The 18,494-nt window shown below is 31.6% G+C and overlaps 2 protein-coding genes across 3 annotated transcripts in view; one reads left to right on the forward strand and one right to left on the reverse strand.

The window, feature by feature from the left end:
- Positions 1-10,590, forward strand: part of LOC113404186 (peroxidasin) — a 59,271-nt gene extending 48,681 nt beyond the window's left edge. Inside the window, exons 2-7 of the mRNA XM_026645016.2 lie at positions 122-337; positions 5,504-5,575; positions 5,650-5,882; positions 5,957-6,250; positions 6,941-7,213; positions 7,296-10,590. Of these exons, the coding sequence (XP_026500801.2) occupies positions 122-337; positions 5,504-5,575; positions 5,650-5,882; positions 5,957-6,250; positions 6,941-7,213; positions 7,296-10,159 (3,952 nt within the window). The 3' untranslated portion in view covers positions 10,160-10,590. The remainder of the gene's footprint in view (positions 1-121; positions 338-5,503; positions 5,576-5,649; positions 5,883-5,956; positions 6,251-6,940; positions 7,214-7,295) is intronic.
- Positions 1-17,089, reverse strand: part of LOC113404191 (acyl-coenzyme A thioesterase 13-like) — a 216,125-nt gene extending 199,036 nt beyond the window's left edge. Inside the window, exons 1-3 of one of the 2 annotated variants that reach the window (XM_064220349.1) lie at positions 16,894-17,089; positions 16,503-16,690; positions 16,193-16,370 (exon numbers count right to left, since the gene is read on the reverse strand). In XM_064220349.1, coding sequence (XP_064076419.1) covers positions 16,214-16,370; positions 16,503-16,690; positions 16,894-16,977 — 429 coding nt within the window. In that variant the 5' untranslated portion in view covers positions 16,978-17,089 and the 3' untranslated portion in view covers positions 16,193-16,213. Of the gene's footprint in view, positions 1-16,129; positions 16,371-16,502; positions 16,691-16,893 lie in introns of those variants that run through there. The other variant, XM_026645020.2, reaches the window with a different exon arrangement.
- Positions 17,090-18,494: the final 1,405 nt, after the last annotated feature.

Here is an 18,494-nt window from a genome sequence, read left to right on the forward strand (position 1 = left end):
ATTATATAATGTTTACTTAAAATAGTAAAAACATATTTATCGAGGATCGTGTGGACACTCGAAGGTTCACTGAGAGGATTTATGTAAAACGTGTTATATTAAATTGTTCATTTTGTTACAGGGACGTGCGTTTTAACCGCATCTATGACATCGCACCAGGCGTTTTCAGCCATCTACACCGGCTGCGCTCATTGCTCCTGAACGACAATCAGCTGAGAGCAATACGCTCCGGTGCTTTCCATGGTTTACGACGACTAAAATATCTCTACCTTTACCGGAACCGCATACAACACATTGACTCCGATGTATTTCACGGAATGGTGCACTTGGAACAACTGTAAGTATAACATTGATTTGAATTGAATAGGTTTTATTCTCTATACAATCAATCACTTATTACCGTTTAAAAATGTAGTTAATTATTAAACGATGATTAAATTAGCGTTCGGTTTATATTTAATAATTATTAATCGATCAATATATGATAAAAATAGTTTGATAAATTAAGTATGTGCCCTTAAAAAATAATTTACTTTGTGGTAAGGCTTTATGCAAGCCCGTCCATAACCGCATTTATGGCCGTCCATTACCGCTACAAAGAAACTTCTAATTGTTGTGTTCCGGTTCGAAGAGTGAGTCAGAAAACGTAACTGCAGCCACATGGGTCATAAAAGCTTAGTTCCCAATGTCGGTGACACTTTCGTGATGTAAGGATTGGTAAATATTTCTTACACCACCAATATCCATGGGTGGCGATCACTTACCATCACGTAGCTTATATTTCCGGCCAATTCCACAACATAATATCAGGATCAGGTCTTATTGTACCAACAAATGCACAACTTGTGTGTATGAGTCCATTTAGTGTTAATGCTTTTAATGCATCTGCTTAATTACGTAAGATACAATATAAAACATTTCAAACTGTAGTGAATAATTAAGTTTTGGGAAGTCTCATTAGTATTCTGAAATATGTATAAACAGACTGCTTAACATAAAGGTAGCTACTCTCTAATGTTTTCGTCAGCTTGCAGCTTAAGTGTAGGTATAGCGTATTAGTACAATGCGTTTTGTTAGTGTGAACGTGTAGCGTAAAGCGCTTTGTGTTGTATGTATCAAATAATTAACCAAGCGCTGTCTTATGATTACAATGGATGCGTAAAGTCTAAAATTTTACCAATATAAGAACTTATGAATATTTCACCACCTAATATCAATACAATGCTTTGGAGGTTAGTCAAAAAAGACACCACTGCAGATTTGTCGCTAGTCATAGTCACTGTTCTAGCTCCGTGTGCCCGTAGTGTATATCCACCGCTGGGTGTACTTAACGAGGTGAATGCTAAATCGTCAGTAATTTTACGATGTGTAAGTGATTTATGATTCACGCAGAACCGTTGTCTATAGGTAAATGTGATAATTAATAATCATTAAAAATGTAGCGTTCGTTTATTCGCCTTCTCAAGATAAATTAAAATGAAGGCTGTGACGGCTCGGTCGGCAGTTGTGAAACATCAAAGTTGATGGTTATTATTAGAATTTATAATAAAAGAAAATCATTATATTATGATGGTGTCGAATAAATAAAAGTTTTGTAAGAGAGTTTTGTTAGTAAAACGGATATGTTTTTGTTTCGTGTTCCGTACGCAGACTCACACGGAGGCGCTATGAAGTAAGAATACAGTAGGTATACGCACCACGCACCCTTACCTTCATGTCTTATCATAATTGGGTGTTAATAGATTTTTTTTACATAAAAAAACAAACACTGTTAATAAGAAATCTAATCAAATAAATAAAATATTACAACATGCTTCGTATATAACTTGGAAAATGCTGGAAACTGATTTACGGTGACTCCATTTCGATACAAGTATCCTTTAAATGTTTTAACTACCATGGTTAAGGTGTTCTGCGATGACTTTCGAGTTTGTTCCTCCAAAATAGTTCTACTATATAAAACAATAAAGCTTAAAATACAATGGCTAAATTTTCGACTTTATTTCATCAGTGAGAAATATGTGGTATATTTATTATATCCTGTATTGCTGACAAATATTTCTTTCGCACTTGATTCTGTATTAAACATAACAATACGACTTTAACAAGCTCGATCCGGGATCGCGCCAAAGATAAGTTCTAATGCGGTGTTTGTAGCCGGCGACAATTTGCACTGATAAGCTCTTTCCGTTCAAAGTTTATTGATGCTGCGTATTATAAAGTGTTCGTGATGTTAGATCCAATAAATCAACGACAGGAAATCTATTAGGGGACCGTAAAGAGAATAATACGATGTTATGATATGGGTCGTGTTACTCGATCATTACGTTAGCGAAACACAATGGATATACTTCCATATATCTGTGCATTTGTCACAAATTATCAGGCACTCAAAAACTGTGATATATAAAACTAGGAAATTATCAATTTATTTATCAATTGGCCGCTCACCGTGGAAGGCTATAATGAAGAAAAATTTTGTTCCATCGACTTTGTTGTAGCCGCTTGATGGCGCTGAAAATCAACTTCTATGCCGTTCACGTTTACGTCATACCAACTATTATATAGACAGGCAGGAGAATGTATGCCGGGTTTGCTAGAAAAATATAATAGATTATACTTTATTGTAGTTGTTACTCGTTTACCTTGCTTGTAATATCTCTGACTGGTGTTAAATCAAACGTACTATATTATTAAGTACATACAATTAAAAAATCACAAGCTTTCATTTAAATTTAAATTAATTATTTTTTAATGTAATTTGTATTTGCTAAAAGTCGACTTAAGCTTTACTCGTGCATTCAGTTTTAAATATATTGATTAAAAAAATCCCGTTATATAAAAATATATTATATAAAGGTAATAAATAAAACAATTTAAATTTTCTTTTTAAAGGACAATAGCAAATTACTGTTATCTTTTAACTAAACATTTATTTTTTAAAAGATATTATTGTAACCAAAATATTAATTCGAGTTATTACATTTAATATAAGTAGTAGTAACAGACCTAACTGCTCCAGTACTGGACAAAGACCTCAGCTCATTTTATGGAGAAGGTTGGAAATTAGGTTGCCAACGCTATGATCATTGTTTTATTTCATTCGCCCTTTGAATGGTCGCCATACTTATAGCAAATGACTTGGAATTTTATGACACAATCTTCAGGTCTATATAATAAACCGAGAAAAAGCATTACTGATTTAATTCATTTATTAAAAGTGAAGCAAAGATAACATATTAATGTTTAAAAAAAATTGTAGTTTTTTACATACGAGTCTACGGTAGTTTCTATCAGATATAATTTTTTTTTTTTTACAAGAACATAACAAATCCAGTTCTGTAAATAATTTATATTGAGGATCTCCTGGAATCGATCAGGTCATATAGGTATGTAGAATGTAATATTTCAAACCGAAATAAATCCAAATAAAATAGTTGGACATCTTCGTTATTTAAAGGAGCGTTGGCAAACTCAAACTCAAATTCCTTTATTCAATATAGAAGCATTACACTTGCTTATTGATCAAATTAAACACTACCCCCGGTTCGTAAAAGAAAATACCCTGACTTGAAAAGAACCGGCCAAAAAAACTGAGCGGGTCTTCTGTTTTTTGTCAATTTTATTATTTACCTATATTGATTATGAAAAGATTTAGCCAGGAGGCGATCGTTTCATTCAACGTATTGGCACCTATTATACCCTGTCTGACTTTAGTTTCTTCTTTTTATTGACCATAAAAGTAATAGATACGTTGCTTATTATTTATGATCACTTACAATCACTTTTAAATTGCTTGTCAATTTCCACTGGTTTGCTTTTTTCAAGTCTTTACCGATTTCGAGTTAATCTTAAAGGTGGCCAATGTATCGGAGATTGGCCACCTTTAAGATTAACTCGAAATCGGTGGAAGGGTACAATTACAAGTAAACAGTCATTTTTCTATCCGACATGGCATTAAAGATTATATCTGGGATAATGATGTTTTGGAGTTAGAATAACCCGCCCAGGAAGATCTAATACGAGAAGTATCATGGGCAAAAGCATACTTACAAACCACCATCAATATAATAAGAAAACTGGTTTAAAAAAAAAAAAACTTTATTTTATGGCAACCCTATTAAAATTATAAAGTAATAGTTGCTGTTCGCGGATACGCTGGCGTTATGGGTTAGTCGTTAGATATTACTTTCTACCAAATTTCATTACATTCATTTCAGTGGTTTGACTGCGTGTAGCGGTCAGACAGACTGAGTTACTTTTGTATTTAGAATATTAGTATAAACATTTTGAACTATAAATAAATTTACTTCACAAACAATAACCGCAAAGTTGTTTATCAAGTAAATTATGTCATTGTTCTTACAAGGTTGTGTCTTATTAGCTAGTTTAAATAAGTAAAATAATAATAATAATGGCAGCGAAAACGATATATTACTAGGAAATTATCAATGCGTCATAACCAAAGAGACTTTGATTTATAAACTATAGCGTATAAACAGTATATAAATCGTGGTTAACGTATTTTTTTGGTCCAATTCGTGACATAAAAGTGTTTGCTTAATTTGTAATAAAATACCTACAACCACTAGGAAACGTTATAGCAAAAATAATAAAAGATTAAATCACATTGAAGTATTAAATTAGAGACAGCTTAAAAACCAGCCACAACGCCACACGTAGTTTCCGTCGAGGCTGCTTAAGTGATTCGCCGTGTTGAGGAAACACGCCAGCTATCTCCTTGCTTATTGACGTTGCAGGCCTGGCTTTATTTAAAAACGACAACAGCTGCGAATTTATTTCCATGAATTAATAATCGCTTTAAATAAATAAACAACCTCGTCTTGGTGTAACTCTGTTTTGCGAACTGTTTTGAAAGTGATAAAGATATGGCCGTTAGTTTCTTCTTTCTTTGTTAGGCTAATTTAGTTCAAAGATAATGAAAAAATATAGTGTTGTCCATGCTTATTGTAAATACAATACATAAGTGAACGAATCCTAATTAATAAGGATAGAAAAATAATATTTACATCAGACAAAATATAATTCAACGTTTATCTCATTTTTATGTTGATCTCAAGATCTCAGACGTAAAAATTGCTCCTTAGTACAAAGGGACTGAAGCGTTGAAGCTCTATAAAATTACGTACCGATGCACACTCAAGTAGCCTTTTGTTAGCCGTATTTCTACAGCATAATATTCTTGTCTCATGTCAATCAACTTTTATAATTTAAGTGCGGGAAATACATTTCTTCTAAACGTTGTAATCTTCAAAATAAGTAGTTCACTTCAGTTTTGTACTGATACAAAAGGTACACTGCAGTAATTAGTGAGAATTACGTTGCTCCGCTGTATTGTGATTTATTGTTTGAAATATTCTATGAGCTAGTTAAGCTACGTTACATACAGTCCATGTTAAACACGACCATACTAGACTATACCTCTCGTATTAAAATATACCTTTGAATAATATATAACTCATATATAATAATGTTTCCGTAGGTACTTGCACGTAAACGAAATACATCAAATTGAACCGGAGACATTCTCGAACATGCCACGGCTTGAGCGATTGTAAGTTATACTTATATTTTTTAATATTTATTTTTTAAAGCGTCAAATATTTTCAATGACACAATTATTTTTAGATACTTACACAACAATAACTTGAAGACCATTCCACCGGGATCATTCAGAGGGATGCCAAAGTTGCAAAAGCTTCGGTTGGATAGTAACGCTTTAATTTGCGACTGTGGTATGTTATGGTTTGTCCGAATGCTCGCTGAGCACAGTGAAATGAGTATCGCTGCTACTTGCTACGAACCAGCTGGAGCTACTGGATCATCCTTAGCTTCAATGAAGGAGAAAGACTTCCATTGCCGTGAGTTTTTCATCCACGATTGAGTTATATTAAAGAGTAATAACGTGAACATTAATCATTATTTGTTTTTTTAGGTCAACCTGAAATCGCAGCCGATCCCGAAGATGTTATTGTAAATTTTGGAGAAGATGCAATGTTTTCTTGTAATGCAACCGGAGAACCGACACCCGATATTATATGGTATCGAGACTCGGCCGTGATACCTATTGATGATTCACGCTATGAAGTAATGGATAACGGAACCTTGATGGTACATAATGCAGACCAAAATGACGTTGCAGTGTTTGAATGTAAAGCCAAAAACCCAGCCGGAGAGGTACACTCCAAACCAGCTAGGATGATGGTTAAAATCAAACCAGACAACAAAGGTATGTACATTTATACTTAGACATATGTTTAATATCCTGTACATTCTTTACCGTTTGGAAATAATTGGAGTAGAATAAAACCTATGGTAATTTAAAAAGTAAAAATATTTGCAATATAGTCAAATCAAACGTTTGTATATTTTATAGAGTAATTAGAAAATATATTTTAATCAATATTACTCTACGGTACGTAATATATGTATGCTTAGAACAATTCAAAGGTGCCACCTAATGCACAAGTATAGCCAATTTGTCTGATCGTTCCTGCCCTACTATAATAGTTGTCTGTAATAAGTCATAATATGACGTTGTGTTACATTGATTACGTGATAACGAGTTAAAAAGAAATAAAACATTCAAGTAATCAATTTATATGATTCGAGCTTGTGTTAGGTATTTAATCATTTTGTAAGTAATTTAATTTCGTCTTTTTTAATTTTAGCATATTATTGGTGGTTATGCCCGTAAAAGTACAAACGTCCATCTAATTCACAGATGAAAACTTTGTTATTCATTCAGTATTAAATACACAACTGACAAGACTATTTTGGAGAATTTCGTTAACATAATTTTTAAGAAGTTGTCTCTGTGCTTCTTTTTCATATAGTTCTTCTTCCACTTTTCAGACGGTTAAAAGTCACATGTATTATACTAATGAATAGTCTTCTTAAAATACTGTTTTGCTTTTAGGATACCCGGTATTTACTATCTTGCCAAGAAAACAAATAGTTAAAATCAATCAGCCAATTACACGCTTTGATTGTGTGGCACGCGGCAATCCTAAGCCACATATATCTTGGTATTTCAACGACAAACGGATATTACTGAGCGAAAGAATTTCAATGAGACACAACGGTTCCATAATTATAGAAAATGTACAACATGAAGATTCAGGACCTTATACTTGTCAAGCTGAAAATATAAACGGAAAAATAACAGCAGCAGTCACTCTTGAAGTTATGGGTAAATATCTTAATAATTAAAATAAATTAATCAATATTTTCAAAAATGTTCATAACTAAACTCATTTTATCGCTTGTTTTAGTTGCACCAGCATTTATCATAGTCCCGAAAGATCAAACTGTAACAATTGGTGATACGGCACAATTTATGTGTACTGCTAGAGGAGTTCCTAAGCCCGTAATTACATGGTATAGAAACACTATGGTATTACCACCGAGTGAAAATATCGTAGTAAGTAACGATAACCAAAACTTAACTATTATTGAAGCAACTGATGACGATGATGGCTTATATCACTGTAGAGCTGAAAATTCTGAAGGTCTTACTGAAATATCTGCCATACTTAAAGTGCAAAATTTTCAAATTATCGTTCCGAAAATTCTATTAAGACCTGAAGATACTGATGCATTTAAAGAAACCTCCGTACAACTGCCGTGTGAGTATGAAAGTGAGCCGCCAGCCAATGTCGAATGGAGAAAAAATGGAAACCGAATTTTACCAAATGATCGGATTACAATATCTCTTATTGGTAGTTTGATTATTAGTAACATCAACCTTAGTGATGCGGGTAGCTATGAATGTTCGGTTTATAATGAGTATGGTCGTGACACTGCGTCAATATTTTTAAGTGTGAAGGATCATATACTACCTGGTGATGAATATGTAAATATTGCTCTAACTGAAGCCACGAGAGATGTTGATCAGGCTATTGCAAAAACTATGAAAGAATTATTTAGTAATCAAAGTTCTAATTCAAACTTTCATGATCTCTATAGAATAACAAGATTTCCAAATGCACCGGCAAGAGAAGTAGCGCGAGCAGCGGAAATCTATGAGAGAACTCTGGATAAAGTTAGAGATTTTATACAGTCTGGTTCAAAAGTGACTTCCGTGCAACCATTTAATTATGAAAATGTACTATCCGCTCAACATTTAGAAGTGATAGCTCGTTTATCTGGTTGTGTAGCACATAGAGAAGCTAAAGATTGTTCGGACATGTGCTTCCACCTAAAGTATCGTAGTTTTGACGGGAGCTGTAACAACTTTGCTTTTCCTACCTGGGGCAGTTCCCTTAGTGGTTTTCGAAGAATTCTTTTTCCCATCTATGAAAATGGATTCAGTCAGCCAACCGGTTGGAACAAGGAATTAAAATACAATCGATATGCTTTACCAAGTGCACGACTGATATCTACTGCTATAATAAGTACAACAGAGATATCAGAAGATATTAAAATAACACACATGACTATGCAGTGGGGTCAGTGGCTCGATCACGATTTAGATCATGCCCTGCCTTCTGTCAGTTCACAAACTTGGGATGGTGTTGATTGTAAAAAAACGTGTGATTATGCAGCTCCGTGTTTTCCGATAGATGTACCTGAAAGTGATCCCCGAATAACCAACCGCCGATGCATTGATTTTGTTAGAACAAGTTCAGTTTGCGGCTCGGGCATGACTTCAGTACTTTTTGGGAAGCTGCAACCTAGAGAACAAATCAATCAATTAACATCATATTTAGACGCTTCACAAGTTTATGGATTCGAAAAATCTGTTGCTGAAGATTTACGAGACCTAACGAACGAAAATGGTACTCTTCGTGTTGGAGCCAAATTTCCTGGGAAAAAGCCATTACTACCTACTACGGGTCTGAATGGAATGGATTGCAGACGTAATTTAGAGGAAAGTAACCGAAATTGTTTTGTGGCTGGTGATATTAGAGCCAATGAGCAAATCGGTTTGGCTGCAATGCATACTATCTGGATGAGAGAACATAATCGAATAGCTACTGAATTGAAGGGCTTTAACCCCTTCTGGGATGGAGACAAAGTGTACCAAGAAGCAAGAAAAATTGTAGGAGCTGAAATGCAAGTCATAACATATGTACACTGGCTGCCCCTTATACTCGGTCCTGAAGGATATGAACAACTTGGTAAATACAATGAATATAATGCAAATCTAAATCCTTCCATCTCCAACGTATTTGCAACAGCGGCTTTACGATTCGGTCACTCAATTATAAATCCAATTCTGCATCGCTACGATGAAAACTTTGAGCCTATACCTCAGGGTCATTTACTCTTGCGCAATGCATTCTTCTCACCTTGGCGATTGGTTGATGAAGGTGGAGTAGATCCTTTACTGAGGGGTATGTTTACTACACCTGCTAAGCTTAAAACATCAAAGCAAAATCTTAATACCGAGTTGACAGAAAAATTGTTCCATACTTCCCACGCCGTTGCTCTTGATTTAGCTGCTATTAATATTCAGAGAGGAAGAGATCATGCTATCCCTCCATACACTAAATGGCGGCAAGTGTGCAACATGACAGAAGTTAATGACTTTGATGACTTGGCAAGTGAAATTTCCGACAAAACTGTTCGGGATAAACTCAAAGAACTATATGGATCCGTACATAACATAGACGTTTGGGTCGGTGGCATCTTAGAAGATCAAGTTGAAGGTGGAAAAATTGGACCCCTATTCCGTTGTCTCTTAATTGAACAGTTTAAGCGTTTACGAGATGGTGATAGGTTCTGGTTTGAAAATCCCTCCACATTCAAACCCGATCAACTACGTCAAATTAAAAAGGCGAACTTGGCAAGGATATTGTGCGACAACGGTGATAATATTGATACAATAGGTGAAAATGTATTCTTACTACCAGAAGTCCAAGATGGTTTAATTTCTTGTGAAGATCTACCATCGATTGATCTTCGGTTTTGGACGGACTGTGAATCTTGCGGTGACGATAATTATGGTACCGAAACAAATAGAGTTCGTAGAGAAATTGTACCCGATGTTGACTACTATAGCCAACTGACAGAAAACGATCATCGCATTAATACCTTGGAAGATTCTCAGAATGAGATGAAGCAAACTATTGAAGAATTGAAAACACGAATTCGACATCTGGAGGAATCTTGTTCCAGTAATGATATAGAATAAAAAGCTATACAAAGCTAACTACATATTTCAAACGACTAAGGCTACGTATCAATTTAATGACTTTTCCCGGACACAAGGCAACAAATAATATTTAAATCCTTCATATTCTTATTGATGTATTTGATGTTTCAAAAAATAAAAAAATACAAAAAAAGACATAAAAAATAAAAAAATACAAAAAAATGTAAATGTAAGTTATAATAACAAAAAAATACAAAAAAATATGTGTGCACCAATATTTAAAGAAGAAAAACATATGTATTCGTACATAAAAAAAAACACAAAAAAAAAACAGAATATTATCCCTATATTTGTGTAAAGTAGTATTCTTCATCGTATTCGTAAGTCTTCTCTCTGTGGTCCAACTAATTAAGATTTTATTTAAATTCCATTTAAATAATTATTTAATTTTTTGCTATACCTATATATAATATATATAAGTTTATTACAAACAAAATTATTTTTACAATTGACAGCAGGTTCTGTTTAATTCGAATCCATGCCTGTATTGTCAAAAAAAAACTCTATTACTATGCATTTTTTCATTGAAATTATAATCACATAAAATACTTGTTACACTTTTCAATGTTAGGTGTCTATATGCAACATAATCTAGTCGTAAGAATTAAATGGTAGTTTAAGGATAACTTATTTGACAATATATGTATTGTGATTCAGTTACGATAGTATTTATTTGCGGTAATTCGTCAGATATATAAAATTAAACAACCTGTTGTGCCATTATTACGCTAAGTTTGCTATGTAATTTATCACGTGAGGAGTTAAGTTTCGCTGTATTAATGTTATTTGCATTTACTAAATAACAGATTCTTAAGGGTATCGTGGTATGTGTATGTGCATACGGTGAAAGGTCAAGATCCGTCCTAAATTGTATTTTGCGGGGTCAGAAACACGAATTAAGAATGTATTAATAAGGACTGAGTATTTTTCAAGTTCGGATAATAAATGAACGCTAAAATTTATGCGATTATGAATTGCACTTAAGCTGTTTTTGCTCTTTATTAATGTTTATAGAAATAAGATGGATGAGACTGCGCTACCCTTAAATAATATCTTGGAAGAGTTATACCTATCGCTAATTTTATTGATACGCTTTCAATGAATTTATATGTCTACGTATTATTTTAATAAATAGATCTCTATACACTAAATGAATGAGTCTGCAGCATGGCAGATGCTAATGAGATTTCTGACTGAAGGGACACATTTGTAAAACTATACACAGGCGTTAATAATATATTAGGTAGGAGTTTTGGTAGGCGTCATCTTGGAAGACCTATTCTAAAGTCCCTTGATTGAACAGTTGAAGGTCGATACGCGATTTATTAATACGCTTTGAATGGATTGATTTTTTCTGTAGATGTGTTAATTATATAACGCAGTAGGTTATTAATGTATGGTTTATTTTAAACAGGCTGCATGAAAACTTTAAAAAAATAATAATAAAATAGCCCGTCATGATTTACCTCACTTCTATTATTTGGAAAAAAACATCATATAGTAATCGAGAGTCAATTGAACCTAACTGATCTGTCAGATTTCATAGATCTTCAAGCAATAGCGCCTGTATAGCTGGAAGGTCCAGTGGAGCAGAATAGTGCAATAAGGTTAAATCCTTTTCTTTAATAGAAGAGTCTCTACCAAGAGTTTACGGGCTTTAATACTACGTCTTCATGCGGTCGGTTTGAAAATACCCTAATCTACTATTATACATTTATAATCTCGTAGAGTTATCTCAATTATGTTAAAAAAATGATGCAGAGTCTCTGTCATTGATAGATTATTATTAATATGACTTAATATTTACAACTGAAGGGCTATTTTGTGAGAGCTAACACGAAACTCGCTTTTAAATGATACACGGATGAGATACGGAGCGAGTCCTTACGGAATAGCACTACTGAGTGAATAACTTTAATGCAGTATTACCATCCGACCTCCATAATCCTTAAACGAGGAAACAAGTTTATCCGCACTTATTGAATTACTTAATTAAATCAATATCAGAACGAACCTTACAATCTACGATATATGAAAATGTAAAGCCTTCTTACTCGTCGTTATTTTTAACTTTATGATTAATAATTGTTACCTTTTTACGGTGGGTATGGATTTGAAGAAAACAGTTTTGTTATATAACTATTTTATTGTAGAAACCAAAATTTATAAATCTTACAATAAGTTCAGTTAATTTAATTACAGCTCTGGTACTATAGATAATTAAAAAAATATATGCCAGCTAGACTCAGCGTGGGTCACTCGGGATAAAAGGAATGTTTGAAAATTCAATGCAGTATAATTTATCTTATTAAATATTAAAATTTAGGCATCACTGACGATTCTAAGATTGTTTTTTTAATTATTTAGTACACTGTTGGCCAGGCCGGTGTAACTAAGTTTCTATAAAAAATTAAAGTGTGACTATAATAATAACATCTAAAATCAAAACGTATAGAAAACATTAAGATAGTTATCCAAATGTTTTATGTTAAAACAAAGACTTTGCATCATTTTTTTTTATCTTATATTTAACATTAAATGTATTAATCGATGTCAAGTTATATAAGTGTAGTCATAAGAGTCTATCATGGACATACTCAGCATTAGCTTCGGGGAGGACTCTTGAAATCTTTTGTTTTATAGGAAAAGAGCATTCATATTTTTGTTTCTCGGTTCCTTAAGCTCATTAAATTGTTGTTGCTCTTATATATTTAAGTATTTTATTATTTTAAGGAAATTATTTTTACTCTTAAATAATAGGATCGTGTAATCTCTAACCCTCCCTGGGTACGCCCATGATCTAAGCATACAACACCAAGATTATATATTTGTGCTTGTTTAACACCAAATTTAATTAAGAAAAGACAACAGAATAATATGTCATAGATTTAAGCAGGAGCGTCCCAATCCCTTCATGTAGCGATATTAACAGTACATATAATAAATATTCGAAATTTACATGAAACATATTATTTACAAATTAGGTTCTTAAATTTACTTTGGTTAAAATAGTAACGACTTTTTTTATTCATATTATAATTGTATTTCTTAATTAAAATTTCATAGGTATCAATTGATAAATAGCACCAATCTCTATATTTTCTTGTTAAAAATTTTATTTAAGAAATAATTAGTTTAAATTAAAATATTATTGTACATAAAAACTGTTATCTCTGCTCATTATGTTGTACACAATCTTTGTAATGACAGCATAATAAAGATAAACCTGATTTCTGTTTCTGATTGTCAAAGTCGGATTCACTAAACTGTCAAAATAATGAACGCTTATTGGTCGCCTCTTGTACCATTGGCTGCATTCAGCCAATTACAATTCAGATTAAATAAATTAATAGAGAATTCGTATTCTTACTTAATTTTTAAAAATATTATTTTCACTTTGGTCTTTTATTTCGTTTGTCAAATTATTTTACATGAGATATGTTGTACAATAGAATGAGGATCAGTATTCTTATTTAAAAAGTAATTGGTCACATACGTACATAGAAGGGTTTGGAGGCTTAAAGTGTTATATGCCAAGGAATACTTTTTTGTTTATCCGCTCCGAGTATTTTATATGCAATTTTAATAAGTATAGAAATTTAGTTATTGTAATAAACGCTAATAAATCTATTTATAATAACTGTCTTCATTTCAATGGAATATGTAGAAAAAAATAATCAAAATAATATTAAATCCGGCAAATCACTGTCAGATTTTAATAAAGTAAGTTTCAATATTAGTTGTTTTAAATTTACTCAACAATGCCAAAAATAATTAAACTTTTTATTTAAGGTGAATTTACAAAATAGTTTTAAAGCTTAGGTTAGGTTAATTTCTTTACATTTTGTACAAATTCTATTGAAATGAAATGAAGATCTAAATGTAAATAATTTTATCAAAGTGGAACATTTTAGTGCAAACAAGGCTTCATTGTTAATCTAAAAAAACATTTGAACTCGGTTTCAGCAAACTGTATTTTTAATTATACAAAAAAATGGATGCATGTGATGTGCCGTTTTACCGATTTACTAAACGACGGTCTTATAATTTAGCAATAGTCAATAATGCGCTGACGGAGTGATTAAAGAGGCCTAAGTATAACCGCTTATTAACCTACCGATACATATTTCTATTCTTTTTTTTTTTAATAATAGCTCAAATAATGCATTAATAAAACATTTTTAATCGATGATGAATTGTTTGCGCAAAACGGTCTCACATATTAATTATAATTTGCGGAACAAATTATTTACATATCTATAAATATATTCAAAATCAGGGTTATAACTAGGACATAAAAGTATAATTGCAATATTATATGGAACTTCAAGAAACCACTTTGGCAATTATTGAATATCTGCTAGTGAAAAACGAATGGCGATTACGAACCCAGAACATCTCATATATATAAAGGACAGTCAATTTATTAAGATCGGAAAACGCACTATGCAGAAATAAATGTTTATGAAATTGCAATGTTTAGGTCACACAGTCTAATATCGGCCCTAACAACGTATAAAAGCGAAGTTCCAGAAACATCACGCTTTGCGTACATTTGGATTAGTGGAAATATTCGGTTAAGGACGTCCAATAATGAGCCTAGTTGTAGTCCTGTTTTAATAAAATGTCGTAGTAACTTTTATTGAAATCTTCGTAAAGTACGAATATATATCTACTACATATGTATATATGTACCTATATCTACCTATCTATTTAATTGTTGATATTTAGTAAGTTTATTAGGTATATATAATATTTTGTCTATTGATAAGTTACTTATATTTACATATACGTAACCAATAATGGATACGGTTTAAGTTGCAATATATAAAGTCGCGTTGTTTTTCGAACAATATTGTGTTATTGTAAAAATTTAAATTAATATTATCAATATATTTTTGAATTTATTATCAATATCTTTGTATCGTTTAATTGACAGTGGGGTTGATCATAAATTTTAACTAGTGTGATTATTGCCTATAATCATGGAATGCTTTAGATCTAAATGAAATCCAGTGCCGTGGTCTGTTTTAAAGCCTAATTTAATTCGACAGATCAAAACGCCACGCTGTCAATTAAAAAAACATGATTTAGAAGTTACTACGGCATTGTAAAATGTTTAGGTATTTGTGTAGTAAGCGAAACCACGCTTTATTTTTTATGTATATTTAGTCAAATTTAAGAACGAAATAATTCTAATTGTTGGTACGAAAATTTTTAAACTTACACATTCCTAAAGAGAAACTAACAATAAGTTGTTATTTGGAACGTTTTTTAGTTAGTAGTACATTAAGAACAATTTGAATAAACTTGAATAAGAAGGCTACTTTAAAGGCAATTTTTTAATATTAATTTTATGGAGGAACCTTAGAGGAATCAATTAATTGTCATGTATCAACCAAAAATTTGATTTTAATCAAAGATCTTCAAACGTCATTTTTTCGCAAAACCATATTGAATATCATAGATTAATCAAGCTCTCAACCAATGATATCGCGACAATTTGCTGTCAAATGTTGTTTATTTGGCCTTTTTCCTGTTATGGTTGGAACTTTCAATATAGCATTATAAAAGATATTGATACCAAAAGTCTTTAATATACATCACAATAATATAAAGGAATACAAAGCTTTTAAATTTAAAGTTTTTTTTTCTTAATTATTAATTTATAGTGTTATTTCATTATGAATTATCGTATTTCACAGTGGTTCCGCTTACTATATTTAATCTAGACATTACTAAAAATTGGTGTATTATGCTTAGAAAATAAAAATAATAAAAACTTTTGCTTTTTATTTTTAACCTTTTTGCCTGTTGAAGAATAAATCTACTTTAAGTAGCAATACTTTTATTTAAAAAAACAAATGTATGCACGCAGCTTGGAGTCAAAAAGTTATATATTTTCAATAAATTCATAAAAAGTTATATGACATAAATAAAATAACCATATTATATTGCTAATAATTCATCATTTAATCTTAAAAAAATTATAATATATACAGTCATTACTACTTTAAATATAAATTACATAGTTCAAATGCCTACATATTTTGTATGTCGACCAGTTGCTAATAATTGATTGTTGTCTTTGTTTCTAACTTCCACTTCAAGGAAGGCTACCTTCTTGCCGAGTTTTCTGGTAACAGCTTCGACTTCTACATTGTCACCTTCTCTGGCCGCATTCATGTAACTGAAATGTTAAAATCTTTACATACTCTCAAACAATCATCTTTGCTTCGATTAACAAATAAGTTTTTATATTTTTGCTTTGACATTTATAACATTTAATTGCAAAATAAAATCTTATTAATACTAATAGTACCTCACACTGAGGTCTATTGACACCCCTCTGGTATCAACTTTTTCATTAGCCGTTAGTGCATACGTGGAAATTGCATCTACTAGATGTGCAATAAATCCACCATGTAGGGTACCACGTTGGTTCAAATGTTCAGGACCTACTTGGAACTGGGTCACCAATCTACCATTGTCACAGCATACTACCTTTACCTATATAAATAACAAATATCTTGGTTACATAATTTATTTTAACTGGTTCCATAACAACAAGGTTAGATTCATATTGTAATAGCAATAACATTTTCAATGAATTTTCTGAAGTATGTACTAGAAATAATTCTTATTTAGATACAACTTTTTCATTGATGATAAAATTGTTTTTACTATTATGAAATGAATCAATATAACATCACCTTTCGTAGGTTATGATCAAAACATTTTGTTGTAGCAATAGTTTTTGTGAACAGTTCTGCGACCTTCGCTGCCTTATTACTCATTTTGGCACATATCTGAGCTATTTAGAAGAAAACTACTATTTTATATGTTAATCCGTTTCACAACAACCAATGTTTACTTTATTTTTGACACTGACATATAAAATGTCAATGTAAGAGACATTTATTACATTTAGCACAATATACAGCTACAAACATATTTTTGTTTTTTTTCCTCTTATTTAATTTTGGGACTTTTAGCTACACATAATAATGAATACAAAATAAAATATGCAAATACAAAGGTACTATTTTAAATTTACTGAAATATGTATACTTATGTACATATTATATTACATAAATTAAACTTAACATTTAAAAAAAAACACGTTGCAGATACATTATCACACTAAAGTTCATCAGGTCGAGTACAGCATAAGAAATCAGTTTCATAAAGTACTTGAGACCTGTTGTTATTTTGGAATCAAAGTTTAGCTCGCCGTATAAAAATAAATAATTTAATTTAATAAGAAAAAAATCTCAGACAAAAATATTGAGAACGCAGATTACAATTCTATCGGAGGTTTTGTTTTGATTTAAGTCATAGGTAATAATATTTTAAGTACCTAGCAAATTTTATTATTTCATAATATAGGTGGTGTCATAGTCATAATATTATGTAATTTGTTAAGAACTATGCATGGTGTACTTTTATGTACAATGAAACAACCTATTCGAGGTATTTTCTAATACGGTACAATATTAATTTATAAAATTATAAATTTCCTAGAGGTTTAAGTTGTTCGTCATAATCTTTGTAAAGAATTATCATTACTTATCATTATATTTATTTTTTGTAAAATCAATGTTATATTCTTAAAATTCTCTATTGATGATAAAAGTCTAATCAGCACTTAAATTAAAAAGAATAATTAAAACTGTAAATCCAAAATAGAATATTTCTCCTCCTACAACTTTGCTATTTTATTTGCGTAGGGGCCGTACAATAAATAATTGTTCATAACTCTCCTATTACGTAATTATTCTAGAAACTAAACCAGCTTTTAAGTAAAAACGATACAAAATATTTAGTTACATGTTTTTGTTTTACGTTTTGTTAGTTTTTTAGGGTTCCGTAGCCAAAAGGCAAAAAACGGAACCCTTATAGATTCGTCATGTCTGTCTGTCTGTCTGTCTGGCCGTCCGTATGTCAGAGCCACTTTTTTCCGAAACTATAAGAAATATACTCTTGAAACTTGGTAAATAGATAAATTTTGTGAACAGCATTAAGATTTTCACTCAAAAATAGAAAAAAAACAATAAATTTTGGGGTTCCCCATACTAAGAACTGAAACTCAAAAAATGTTTTTTCATCGAACCCATATGTGGGTATCTTTGGATAGGTCATCAAAAATGATAATGAGGTTTCTAATACCGTTTTTTTCTAAACTGAAAAGCTTGCGCTAGAGACACTTCTAAAGTGATAAAATGTGTGCCCCCCCTGTAACTTCTAAAGTAAGAGAATGATAAAACAAAAAAATATATATGATATACATTACCACGCAAACTTCCACCTAAAA

Source organism: Vanessa tameamea, chromosome Z, assembly GCF_037043105.1.
Source record: "Vanessa tameamea isolate UH-Manoa-2023 chromosome Z, ilVanTame1 primary haplotype, whole genome shotgun sequence".
Lineage (NCBI taxonomy): Eukaryota > Metazoa > Arthropoda > Insecta > Lepidoptera > Nymphalidae > Vanessa > Vanessa tameamea.